The sequence below is a fragment of the Suncus etruscus genome, chromosome 17 (assembly GCF_024139225.1).
Source record: "Suncus etruscus isolate mSunEtr1 chromosome 17, mSunEtr1.pri.cur, whole genome shotgun sequence".
NCBI lineage: Eukaryota > Metazoa > Chordata > Mammalia > Eulipotyphla > Soricidae > Suncus > Suncus etruscus.
Window position 1 is genome coordinate 68,627,278 of NC_064864.1, and position 13,791 is coordinate 68,641,068.

The following is a 13,791-nucleotide window of genomic DNA, read 5'->3' on the forward strand; positions in this document are numbered from 1 at the left end:
TGATCTCTCCTTTTTCATTCCTAATACAAGTTATCAAGTTTCTCTCTCTCTCTTTGTTAGTTTTGCCAGTGGTCTATCAATCTTGTTTATTTTCTCAAAGAACCAACTTCTGCTTTTGTTGATCTTTTGAATTGTTTTTTGGGTTTCCACTTTATTGATTTCTGCTCTCAGCTTTGTTATTTCCTTCTGTCTCCCTATTTTTGGTTCCTTTTGTTGAGCACTTTCTAATTCTTTTTTTTTTTTTAAGTCACACATAAAAAATTACTTATTTTATTTTCTAAAGATATTAAAAAAAATTCAATGTACTAGGAAAGTTATAATACACAAATAAGCTTAACTGCGATTTTGACAACTGGAGACTTCCTTTGCCCGTGACCTTGAGTATTAATATTTCATATTCCAACATTTCCACTGTTCGGTAACTCAAAGGCATAATGCCCTAGAAATACCAGGCTGGCGACAAGCACAAGTCACACACAAAAAGCGGAATACAGATGATGGTGGACCCAGAGAATGAGGCACACTGGCTCATACTACTCTGGCGCGCACACACACTGCTATTCTTTTCCGTGGAGAGTTCTTCCTGAATCTATTAAAGAATACTGCATGAATTACTCCTTAATTGAAATGTGAGGATCTTCCTTCTTTTTGATTTTGTTTGAAACCCACATAGTAACCAGTGTGATAGCCACTCATATACCAAGAGACCAACATGCTGCCCAAGACCTCAGCATCCTCAAAAGACTCAGGACATATAGGAGGTGGTGGTGGGATTAATGGTGGTCCAGAAGGAAACGGAGGCATCCAGCGGGATAGGAAGTGAGGCGGTGGTGGGGGTGGTGGAGGGCCACTGAACTTCATACCTGGCTTTCCTGGTCCTGGTCGTGGCCCGGGTACTGGCATGGGTGGTGGTGGAGGAAGAAAAGAGTTCCATGGAGCAGCTTTTGATTTGATATGATTTGGTTTATTTCCAGGAGATCTAGAAGAATGCTCACTTTCATCTGTTGAAATTTGACTTTCATTTTCATTCTCCGTGGCATTCTGTTCTGTAGTATTAGGAGCATCATAGTTGGAGGTCAGGAGATCAGACAGATTCTGTTCCTCTCTATTTCCATATCCAGTGTAAACTACAACACAGGTTTCCTTCTTAAAATCAATGGATGCAATAGTAGCTGGGTAAATGCAGCCGTCTTCTGACCAAATAGCAGAACATTTGTCACCAACTTTCCACTGCTTCAAAGAAGATTTGGTGTTCTTCTTTTGGCTTTTATTCTTCTTAGGTTTCCTTTTAGGTGTGCTTTTTGGTTTATCTGAAGCTTCAGAAATATCACCATTCTTTAAAGCAAGCTTAAATGAAGCTACAGCTTTATCATAAGCTTTTATCAATGCTGTATCATCCCAAATGTCAGAATCATCACTCTGGCCGGTGCCGCGCCGGAACAGCACCGAGTCCACCTGCTCTCGGCCGCCATCCTGCCGCACTTTCTAATTCTATGAGTTGCATCATTAAGCTATTCAGGTATGCCCCTTCTTCTTTCCTGATGTGTGCTTGCAAAGCTATAAATTTTCCTCTCAGGACCTCTTTTGCTGTGTCCCATAGGTTCTGATAGTTTGTGTCTCCATTGTCATTTGTTTCTAGGAAGGTTTTGATTTCCTTTTTGATTTCATCTCGGACCCACTGGTTATCTAGTATTAGGCTGTTTAACTTCCAGGTATTAAAGTTTTTCTTCTGTGTCCCTTTGTAGTTCACATATAATTTCAGGGCCTTGTAGTCAGCGAAGGTAGCCTGCAAAATTTCTATCCCTTTGATATTATGGAGGTATGTTTTATGTGCTAGCATGTTGTCTATTCTGAAGAATGTCCCATGTACATTAGAGAAGAATGTGTATCCAGGTTTCTGGGGTGGAGTGTCCTATATATATCTACTAGGCCTCTTTCTTCCATTTCTCTTTTCAGGTCTAGTATATTCTTGTTGGGTTTCGGTCTGGTTGACCTATCAAGTGTTGACAATGCCGTGTTGAGGTCTCCCACAATTATTGTGTTGTTATTGATATTATTTTTCAGATTTGTCAACAATCGTATTAAATATTTTGCTGGCCCCTCATTCGGTGCATATATGTTTAGGAGAGTGATTTCTTCCTGCTGTACATGTCCTTTGATTAATACAAATTGCCCATCTTTGTCCCTTACAACTTTCCTGAGTATAAAGTTTGCATCATCTGATATTAGTATGGTCACTTCAGCTTTTTTATGGGTGTTGTTTGCTTGGATGATTTTCCTCCAGCCATTTATTTTGAGTCTATGTTTGTTCTGACTATTCAGGTGTGTTTCTTGTAGGCAGCAGAAGGTTGGATTGAGTGTTTTGATCCATTTAGCCACTCTGTGTCTCTTAACTGGTGCATTTAGTCCATTGACATTGAGAGAAAGAATTGTCCTGGGATTTAGTGCCATCTTTATATCAAAGTTTGGTGTGTCTGTTGGTCAGTCTTGTCTTAAAGTAGGTCTTTCAGTTTTTCTTTTAAGACTGGTTTGAGTCTGTAAAGTTTCTGAGCTGTTGTTTGTCTGTGAAACCATGTATTGTTCCTTCAAACCTAAAAGTGAGTTTTGCTGGGTGCAGTATTCTATGCTAAGCATTTATTTCATTGAGTTTTGTCACTATGTCCCACCACTGCTTTCTGGCCTTGAGTGTTTTAGGTGACAGGTCTGCAGTAAATCTTAAGGATGTTCCCTTGAATGTAATTTCTCTTTTGATCTTGCTGCTTTCAGAATTCTGTCTCTATCTGTGTGTGGGATTCGTCATTGTGACTAGGATGTGTCTCGGGGTGTTTTTTCTGGGGTCTCTTTTAGTTGGTACTATTCGGGCATGCAGGATTTGATCGCATGTATTCTTTAGCTCTGGGTCTCTGGGACTCCAATGATTCTTAAGTTGTTTCTGTTGAGCTTATCATAGACTTCTATTTTCATCTGTTCCCATTCTTTGAGTAATTTTCCCATTGTTTGATCATTTGCTTTAAGGCTTCTTTCCAATCTCTTCTGCTGTATGGAGTTGTTATTTATCTCATCTTCCAGTGTACTAATTCTATCCTCAGCTGCTATTAACCCATGGGAAAGCGCATCCATGGTTTCCTTCAATTCATCTACTGAGTTTTTCAGACCTGTTATTTGACCTGAAATTTCAGTTTGGAGTTTTCTCATTTCTATCTTCATATTCTCTTGATTCTTATTAGTGTTCTCTTCTATACTTTCTTTGAGTTCTTTGAACATCTTCCATATTTCTTTTTTTTTTTTTGGTTTTTGGGCCACACCCGGTAACGCTCAGGGGTTACTCCTGGCTATGTGCTCAGAAGTTGCTCCTGGCTTGGGGGACCATATGGGACACCGGGGGATCGAACCGCGGTCCGTCCAAGGCTAACGCAGGAAACATCTTCCATATTTCGACTCTAAATTCCTTATCTGAGAGACTGACTAGTTAGTTGGCCATGTTCTGGTCATCTGAGTTGCCATCTTCATTCTCTATGTCTGGCACTGGCCTGCATTGTTTCCCCATTGTCACACTTGTATTGTGAGTTTTTCTACGCGTTGTGGTTGTATTCATTGGCTAATTGATGTGCACGGCTGCCTAGCGAAGCAGAGCGGCCGTGCTCCTCTGGCTCCTCCCTCTCTGGGTATATCAATTCACCTCCAGGGAAGGCTAGCCGTGCACAGATGAAGCCACACACAGGATGAAATCAGGCCAAGAATGCAGCACAGCACAGGAGACAGTCAGAGATAGGTGCTGGCATCTGAGTTCCAGCAGAGTTCAGCGGCTTCCCCCTTTCCGGGCGTATCAACTCACCTCCAAGGAAGGCTCCAGGGAAATGCAAGTTTATTTTCAACAACATTTATTTTCTTATTTTCCTCATATCCTTATTTTTAATAAATTCACTTTAGTGACTTGGCCCATTGGTCGGCTCACTGGAAACTCCTGAACCCATTGGTCAGTTCACCTGGTTCTTTCACTTGGAGGTTTCTGAGCCTATTAGTCTGTTCATTGGAGGATCCTGAGCCCATTGGTGAGTTCATCTGAAGGCTCTGAGATCATCGGTCAGTTCACATGGAAGCTTCTGAGCCCATTGGTTTGTTCACTTGGAGGCTCCTAAGCCCGTTGGCTCAGGTGGAAGGGGCAGAATCTAAATACCAAAGTCTCCCCCACCCAGGTGAGGGAATCTCTCCCCATCTAGGAACATCCTAATGAGGCTCTCTGCCTCCTGACTCTAGAAGGCTGCAGGATACTATCTGGATGCTCCTGATTGGTTTACTTGAAGTCGCCTGAGCCCATTGGTCAGTTCACTTAAAGGAACCTGAGCCCATTGGTCAGTTCATCCGGATACTCCTGGAATATAGCCATTGCTTAACTTCTGGCAATTGAGCACTGGCCTGGCCTGGCCTGTGATAAGTGTCTTGTGCAGCTCAGCAACTGGAATGTCGTTTCCTCTTCACTCAATTACCTTGGCAGTGAACTCCAGTGCCCTCCTGTTTTCTGCATCCCCAAATGAGGGGGCTCTGGCAGCTAGTCCAACAGGAACTCAAAAGCCTGGTTCTGCTCCAGCCATGGCTCCAGGCCCTCGGCTGGAGATCTGGGGCGTTGCTTGGCTACTCCAGTAGAGATGAACTGTGGGGGGTAGTGGGAGGGCCCCCAGGATGGAAGGAACCAGAACCAGGGCACATCGGTGGACCAAGGCCCCAGCTGCGACCACACTGAGCAGGGTGGAACGGGGGTTTTTGATGCAAAGGGCAAGAGGGATCGTCTGAGGCTAGACCCTAAAGATTCCCTATTCCATCTCACATTCTCTCTGTGAGCAGCTGGTCACCAGAAAGAGACCCTGGATTGGGGACCCCAGCCCTCACTTAACCCCCTTGATAGTAGGGCCCCAGTTCAAGGGTAGATTTAAAGTAAGTATAAGTTGGAGGCACAGATGCACTATGGAGGTATGAACTCATGGTGAAAGGGGCAAAATCTAAATCCCAAAGATCCCCCCAGGTTGGGGAATCAGTCCCCATCTAGGGACATCCAAACCAGGCTGTCTGTTTCCTGCCACTAGAAGGCTGCAGAGTTCCAGCCATCATATCTCTATCCAGAAGGAAGGGAAGGATTCTTCTTTGCCCAAACTGTTGGAGGAAAGGGACTGCAGGTACCCTTCAGCCATCCACCCTGCACATAGACACAGGGTTGGAGTTTATGTATGGCAGTTTATGTATGGAGTTATGTATGGCAGTCTTTTTTTTGGGGGGGGCACACCCATTTGATGCTCAGGGGCTACTCCTGGCTAAGCACTCAAAAATCACCCCTGGCTTGTGGGGACCATATGGGACGCCAGGGGATCGAACCGGAGTCACGATCTTTCCTTGGGTAGCACTTGCAAGGCAGACACCCTACCTGTAGCGCCACCTTCCCCGCCCCAAGGCAGTCTTATACCCAAGTTAAACTCAAATCAGTGAGGAGATGGGGACCAGTGGGCAATGAGTAAGGTCTTTCTCCAGACCTGGAGAGGCCTTGATTCTTGTATTTGCCTTATTGGTTTTCTCTGCTGTCCCCGAAAAGTGCTCTTGTCCATGGTGCACCAAGGTCCTCCCAGCCTGTCACTCACTGGACCCTTCCTCAAGTTCATCTCACAGGCAGAGTCTATGAGTGTCAGGCAGAGGCTCTGCTTGTGGGTCCTGCCAGGGGGCCCAGCTACCACTATTTGCTGGATGAATGAATGAATGAATAGATGAGCTCACCAGGGACCCTTCACAGTGCTCAATTCGGATCCCAAAACTGAAACATTCACAAAAAATATGTGTCCTAAGTTGAATGAGGCCAGTTCTGAGCTTCAAACCCAACACTTTGTCCAGTGCTCTGTAGGAATCTGGCTTCAGAAGGAACAAGTAGGAACTTGTCTTCAGGCTCCTGTCTGCTTTGGCTCAAGAGTGCCCTGGCTCACTAAGCAATGTCCCATGAGAGCAGTTAGGGCATAGAAGGGAGCACTAGGACAATGATGGTTGGAAATGATCACTCTGGACAAGAACTGGGGGCTGGAAGAAGGGAAAGGGATAAGCATGGTACCCCTACAGTAGCAATATTTCAAACCACAGAACCTGAGAAAGACTCTGTGTGTGTGTATGAGAGAGAGAGAAGAGCAGAGAGAGAGAAGGGGAGAGAAGGAGGAAGAGATTGAGGAAAAGAAGAAAATTGTCTGTCACAAAGGTAGGCCGGGGTCAGGGAGGAGGACAGGATGGAAACTGGGCCACTGGTGGTGGGAAATATACACTGATGAAAAGTGTTGAACATTGCATGACTGAAACTCAATCATGAAGAACTTTTATGTTTATGAGCACTCGGTGGTTACTCCCAGCTCTGTGCTCAGGGGACCATATGGAATGCTGGGGATCTAACCCAGATTGGTCATGTGCAGAATAAATGTCCTTTTCAGTGTGTTATCACTCTGGCCTCACAATCATAAACAACTTTGGGACTGTGTATCTCATGGTGATTTAATTCAATAATTTATTTTTAAAAAATTTTAAATATCCATTTAAAAAAAAAAGAAATGTTCCATGTTGTCAACCATGTTTCTAAAAAGTGCCAAGAATTCTTAAGAGGGGAAAAAAAAAACAGAGACAAGAAAACTATTTTAAGGTTCCCCTGCCCCACCCCACTCCCACCAGACTGCAGATTCTGCGTGTCTATAAACCCCAGTCTCAAGAGACCTGTGGACCATCATCTGTCATGTCAAATCACTGCTCACGGGTTCGGGCTGAGCCAGACTGTCTCGGGGGTCATGAGGATATGTGTGAGAAACATAGCTCAGAGAGTTGCTAACGCAAACTTAATTCCAGACCCACTGGGCTATGGGCACTGTCTATGTCCCCAGGTCAGTGACTGAGGGTGCTGGTTCCTTAGACATAGCCCTTCTCCCAGAGGGACCCCCAAACCCTGCAAAGGAGAACCAAGGAAATAAATTGTTTCCTTGGGAAGGGGGACACTGTTTAAGGCTGCAATCACCAAACAGCTTTCACCCTCAAACCGGGCAGCTTTTCCACAAAGGTTTTAGGGGATGGCCTCCACAGAGAGGGGGTGACAGAGTAGGCTGCTGAGGGTACCCATCTCTGCAACTCTCCTAGCCCCTTTTGCAAATGTACACCAAAACTTTGGAATATGCTAAGTTCTCTCTCTCTCTCTCTCTCTCTCTCTCTCTCTCTCTCTCTCTCTCTCTCTCTCTCTCTCTCTCTCTCTCTCTCTCTCTCTCTCCCCCCCCCTCTTCTCCTCTCCCTCTATCAGCTCGGCTGCTAGTCATTTCTCCCACCCAGTCATTCGTTTATTCCTTAAATATGTCTGTGATCCACCACTTGCCTGGCTCATTCTAAATATTTATGGGTGAAGGAAAAAGCACATTTCCTGCCCCCTGGCCCCCAACCAAACTGACAATTCACTGAGGAAATAGATACCAAATGAGGAAACCAGCCAGTTGATAAGAAGCATAAACTATTGCTGCTAGGAATGCTGTGTTAATGGAAAGGAAGAGCGAAACACCAACAAGACGTGCTCCGGAATGTTCTGTGAGGCGCTGAGGGCTGAGCCAGGATCTGAGGGATGAAATTCAGTCTCAGAAAAAGTGGGGCCTGCTTTAGGAAGCTGTGTTTGTGAAAAACGCTTGGGTTGAAAGGGACTACAGCCAGGCCAGAGTGACTAGAATTCACTGTCCTGAGGGGCCTGAGAGGGAACAAGTTGGAAGAGAGGCTTGAAGAAGTGTTAGGCTTTCTGGTTTTGATAAACAGAAAGTTATAGAAAGTTCTAGAATAGGGGAGGAGAGAAATCCTGGTTGCATTTTGAGGAAAGCAAGCAGAGCCCTTCACAAGATCCAAAAGATACAAGCCATCCTGGGAGCCAGGAAGCATCCAGAGGGCCACTTGCCCACATCCGGAGAGCATGTGAAAGAGGTGTTTTGAAGTAGAATGCTGTTATTTGGCAGCTGAGGAGATGTGGGTGACCCAGAAATGAGATGGACTGAAGGTGTCAGTAGTCTGTGATAGTCAGGTACTCTAGTTCAAGGAGTCCGAAAGGAACCAGGTTTAGGACCTCCTGGGTCACAGCCAGGTCATTGTTTTAGTGACCTTCTTGTCACTTTCACACACATGGGCCCTTCATCTGTCCTCAATGGACAAAACTGAGTGTCTCAAAGTTCACTCTGACAGGAAGACTGAGAAGAAAACAAACAGATGATGTTCTATGCCCCACTCTGCTCACCTTCGTGATTATGGCTGATAAGTCAGTCAGGCCTCCTGTTTTCCTCAGAGACTTTTTCTGGAAATGTTTCCCACAAGGCACATGCATCCACCCAACCCCAGTCTAGGTCAGGAAAAGTGACTTGTAGGCATCAGCTTTAAGATGGGTTCTTCCCAAAAAAGGGCCGCATACTTGACTAATATTGAGGCAGAACAGGTAGGCAGAATCAGCCAGCACCAGATCACAGGTCTTTGAAATCTGGCACTAGCACCCCACAGCAAATAACCTGGGACATCCCTCCTGCATACCCCCATATTGAACATTTGTCTTGTGACCAATCAAAAAACCCAAACTAAGGGCCCGGAGAGATAGCACAGCGGCGTTTGCCTTGTAAGCAGCCGATCCAGGACCAAAGGTGGTTGGTTCGAATCCCGGTGTCCCATATGGTCCCCCGTGCCTGCCAGGAGCGATTTCTGAGCAGACAGCCAGGAGTAACCCCTGAGCACCGGCCCAAAAACCAAAAAAAAAAAAAAAAAAAAAAAAAAAACTAAGTAATGTCAGATTGAGCCAAGATAGAAGCCTGTGTGAAGACTCAGCCAGTACTGAACAGACATGCCCCCTATCAGAGAAAGACCATGAAGTGAAAATGTGGAGAATGTTTGAGACTCTTGAGACATTCAGGGAGTGTCTCAGCCCTGTAGGGAACCCCAGCCAGCTTGTGGGCACTTTCCGTCAATGTCAGTCCCTGTGGATCCACAGGGATGTCAGAAAACTGACTCCTTCTCCAGCAATTTCAGTTTTTTCTGAAAGACCCAGAATGTTCCACAAGGAGGAATTGAGCAGATAAAGGGACTCAGGGGCAGAGACAGGTTCTCCTCATGAAGATAGGTGTTTCCTATGATGCTTGTTCTCTGGATATGGAGAGAAAGATACTGTAAAGAATCAAACTGAAGGGGCCTGGTGGCACATGCCCAGCTCCTGGCACTCCAGACCTGCTCCATCCTGCTCGGGCCTGCCCTGGATTAGAAGTTCCCCCTTCCCCATTTCAGAAACCCCTTTTTCTAAGTCTCCCTCAGAAGTCTCTGAGGGAGATTGAATTTCAAGCATCACTCAGTTCTGAAATGGCTTCTCACATCTTGTTGAGGCAGGAAGTACAGGGACAGTCCCATAAATCAGGTTCTGAAATTGCCATTCCCTGTGGACTGAGCTCAATCAGATTCATGAGAGGTGTAGTCAAGGTAGAAAGAAAACATTCCCTTGTCCTGTAGAGGTGCTGTTCTAATGGTATTTTCTGGGATCTTCCATTCTGAGGAAGTTGTAGGAGAATGTTTTTGGCATGCGGGAGACGAGGGTCTTGAGGTTGGGCAAGGGCCTTGAGGTTCATTCTTGCCCCTGTTCATGCCGCTTGGTATAGTCTCACAACTATGAAGGAGGTGCATTAGCAACCAGGAACACTCCTGAGTGGCCCTCAGCAGAGTCTCTCATAGGGCTCCTTCAGGCTGAGGAGAAGCAAGCCTCCCTGAAAGTTATGGCTCAGTCCCCAAAGATGCGAAGGACCCTTCATATTGGAACTGGATCTCTTCTTTTATTCCCTTTGTTCTTGGCAGGGAAATATCAAACACCTAGAAACATGGAGGAACAAATCTAAAACTCTTCACAGTGAGAGGGCTTCCCCCTCTCCTACCTTTGTCTCCTCAGCTCTGCTTCTTCGTCCCTCCTTTCACTAGAAGTGCCTTGGCAAAAAGGAGCATCTTACACCCTCCTTGTGTTCCTTCTCTAACACAAATGTAGAATCCACAAGCCCTAGAGATGTGTGTGCGATTGAATAGTAATTATTCTTTTTTTATTAAATATAATTTTTATTTTAATCACAGTGGCTTACATATCATTGACAATATTTTAGGTACATATTAACATAAAATCAGGGGAATTCCCATCACCGACTTGTCCTCCCTCCACCTCCGTTACCGTCCTTCTTCCCATAACCTCTTCCCTTACCCCCGGGGCTGCTAGAATAAGTGGGTCCCCTCTGTGCCTAGCTTACTACTTAGTGGTCTTATACCTATTTGGTCTTGGTACCTCCCTTATCCCCCCCAATTGGGAGGCGGGACTAATAGTTCAAATTATGCGGTTTTGTTTGAAGAAGAGAAAAGTAATAACCTGGAGAAAAAAAGAATCAGATACTCCGGTAATGGGCGGAGTCCTTCTAGAGGCTTTCATCCTTGGTTTGAGAGACGAAGGGGAAAAAGAAGGTGAAACACCACAACAGTACATAAAGAACTGTCATATAGTAATTATTCTATATGTTCACACTTGCTTCTTATATTTTTCCCCTTAGAACTTAATTTTGGAGAAAGAGACAGGCCTGCTGTGCTCGTGAGGAGACTCACTATCTCTCAGTCACTTAGCCCAGGTCTGCCTGAGTGAATCCACCACCCTTGGCAGCTACTTAACAACCGTCACAACCAACACCAAGGTTTTGAGGCGGGGTTTGGGTGTTGATTTGTTTGTTCTCCTTGGAGCTAGGCAGATGGATTAAAAAGTTCTTACTTTTTAAAGAACAAAAACAGCTCTGCTGGCCAGGAGAGCCCCAGAAAGACTAGGCATGTGAGGGCAGGGTCACCCACCATTAGCACTTACTGCGAAGCCTATAATTAGGGGTTCAGGACTGGCACAGGAATAAACAGAGACTTGGGGTGGGGGAGAAAACTCCAGAAATAGATACAGCTGTCTCTGGAAGATGATTCTGTAAGAACAACCATTTCATGAATCCATGAAGGAAGATAGAGTTTTTTGTTTTAATACATGTTTAATAACAAAATTACTTTGTTCTGCTTAATAAGTTTTGGTTTAATAATTTTGAGATCACTGGAGAGTCAAGTGAGGAAGATAGCTTATAGCTAAGATGGGCCAGGCCAAAATACAGCCACTAAATCCTGCAGGTGTGTCCAGGAGAACCAGGTGAGACCCCTTCACCTATCTGGGGAAGTTCTTCTGGTTGGTCAGTTTTTGTACATGGCCATGACTCAGAGGTTATGGGGCTGAGAGACCAAGTGGTCCCGAGGCTGATCCCATCCCCCTACATTGGTAGCATGGTTAAGCCCCAATCTCTTCACCAATCTCTCAAACCCAAGGAAAATGCTCTATATGTTGAGAATTTGGGGTCAGTCTCAGGCTCCCTCCAACCTGGGGGGTGGGGGCGTTGGAGAGGCAGAACTGTGCCAGGGACTGAACGCAAGAATTAAAGGTGGAACCCCACTGCCGCCATCTGGCTTCTCTTCTGTTCAAGAGAATGCAGGTCTCCACCTTTAAATAGAAGCAATGAATTATTGACTAGCACATAGAGTGATTGACTCTCCGACGATCTGCTGACCATCAGATCCGCTGATTTGCTGATTGTCTGATGATTGCTGCGATCGTCTCCCAAACGAACCCCAACAGTCATTAGCAGCAGCGCCTCCATCCATTACTCCATCCATCCTCCATCCATCACTCCATTCATTCTCCATCCAACCACTGCCCTCACTGGACACCACTAATGACCTACCATCAAATTGGGCAGCAGTCACTGGAGAAGGCATCTATTCCCAAAGCACTCAGTGACCAGGACACCTTCATGTCTGCCGGAGCTCTAGGGGCCTCCCTCCTGCCTTCCTGCTGGCTCAGCATCCTTGACACTGGGGTGCCGTCTTTCAGGCCCCCAACACAAACATGGTTCTATCTCAGTCCAGATCCGCAGAGAGGTTGAAGGTCAAAGGTTGAATGTAGCAGAGGGTTCCCCCTAGGAAACTTCTAAGTCATAAAATCCCTGGGCCACTGAAACAACTTTGGGCAGTGCTGTCTGAAGTTTCCCATAGGAGCAGAGGAGGGTTGGGGATGCTGAGAGGATGGACTGGGTATATGAGTTCCACCCATAATCCACAAATCAGTATAATATGTGATCAGTGGTCAGTAGGATATGCTCTCTCACTTGGCTTCCAAGAACTGTTGCACTCCCAGACACAGCAGTCAAGCCCGGGTTCAAGACACAGCAGATGGGCTGGAGTTCCAGATACCCAGCAGACAGGCCAGAGTCGCAGATGGAATAGATGGGCCAGCTTCCATCACACAGCAGACAGGACAGGCTTGCATCTACACAGCAGTCCCAGAAAGCATCTCTGCATCCACTTCCCACCCCCTGTTGCCTAGGAGGGGTCTGGCGGACACGTTGAGGGTAGGTGACCACTCTAGGGCTCCATCCAGCAGAGGGAGACCAGCAGCTCCCAAGAGCTGAGCTGCGAATCATCATTTGAGACCTCAACCTACTCTGACATCTTACTCCTGAGACCCCCAATCACACCCTCAGATCTTTGCCCTGTAGAAAGTGGGGGACAAAAATGGCAAGATGGGGAGGAGAGTGGAGCAGAGATGGATGCCTCAGGGCAGGGCCAGACTTGTGTCCCCATCCCTAGGACATGATGCTTGATAAATGAGTGTGTGGTTGTGACTGGAATTCAAGCAGAAATACATATTAAAATCAGAAGCTGTTCTTGTCCCTGCCCACCAGCGACAACCCCTTCATCCAGGGAGAGCAGGTGATGGTACCAGGATGGTCAGGATATGGTAGATAGTCAAGGTCAGGGTATGATCATAGTACAGTGAGTGTAGGGGATCCCTTTCTCCCCACCCCCAGTCCTCGCCCCCTACTCCTGGTCACCAATTCACTGCATGGTTTCCTAGAACCTGGTTTCCCTGTACAGTCCAGTCTGTGGGTCTCTCAGGGTTGGAGCCTGAGAGCCCACTTTGCCCTGTTCCTTTCATGGTCATAAGCATTCAGGGGTAGACACTCACCACTAGCTGCACTGACCGAGTTCTCACCATGGCTCATGTTTCCAGCCAGAGCACCAGCCCACCAAAGGCATCGAGATTTAGGGGCTGAACACAATAAAGAAGGTATGGGTTCACAGAAGAGATGTCAGCATTGAGAGGTTGAGAGAGGGGAAGAGAGTGAAGGAGAGAGAGGGGGGGGACTGAGGGGGAATGAGAGAGGGGGAGACCAAAGCACCCCAGACCCTTCTAGCTGAGACTGGGGAGTGGAGCTTCTCTGCATTGTCAGCTAGAATGTTCTGGAACTTGGGTTAGCCTAGAGGCAGAAGGGCAGACTACCAGGACTGGGCCACATGATGTTCCTGGGGTGCTTTAACCTTCACCTCCACCCTCCCTGTCTGAGGACACTCCTCAGCCCAGGCCCCTCTTCCCACCCACATCATTCCCACTCCTATAGGACTGAGCTCAGAAATGCCCCCCAGGTATCACCTAACCCAGAAACCTCCTGGGGGCCTCCCAGACCCAACTTAGCTCATTAGGAGACGGATTAAAGGGTGGTTAGAAAACAGGCTCCTCTGTGCCTCTGTGAAGGGATTGATCTCCAGGAAAAGAATTTTAGTCAAATGGAAATGGAAACATTGAGAATGATTGGCCAGAGCTGCACAGAAAATTGATAAAAGGACCAAATTGGCTTAATGGGTCTCCCAACAGAATGCTGGGACTTCCTGATGAAAGGGCAT

The 13,791-nt window shown here is 46.5% G+C and overlaps 1 protein-coding gene across 1 annotated transcript; it reads right to left on the reverse strand.

Annotated features, from left to right (window-relative positions):
* Nucleotides 1–228: 228 nt before the first annotated feature.
* LOC126033479 (survival motor neuron protein-like) lies at nt 229–13,105 on the reverse strand. Its single transcript, XM_049790451.1, has 2 exons — nt 13,076–13,105; nt 229–1,485 (listed from the first exon to the last, which is right to left on the reverse strand). The coding sequence occupies exons 1-2, from the start codon at nt 13,103–13,105 to the stop codon at nt 619–621; spliced, it is 897 nt and encodes a 298-aa protein (XP_049646408.1). The 3' UTR covers nt 229–618.
* Between the last annotated feature and the right edge of the window lie 686 nt (nt 13,106–13,791).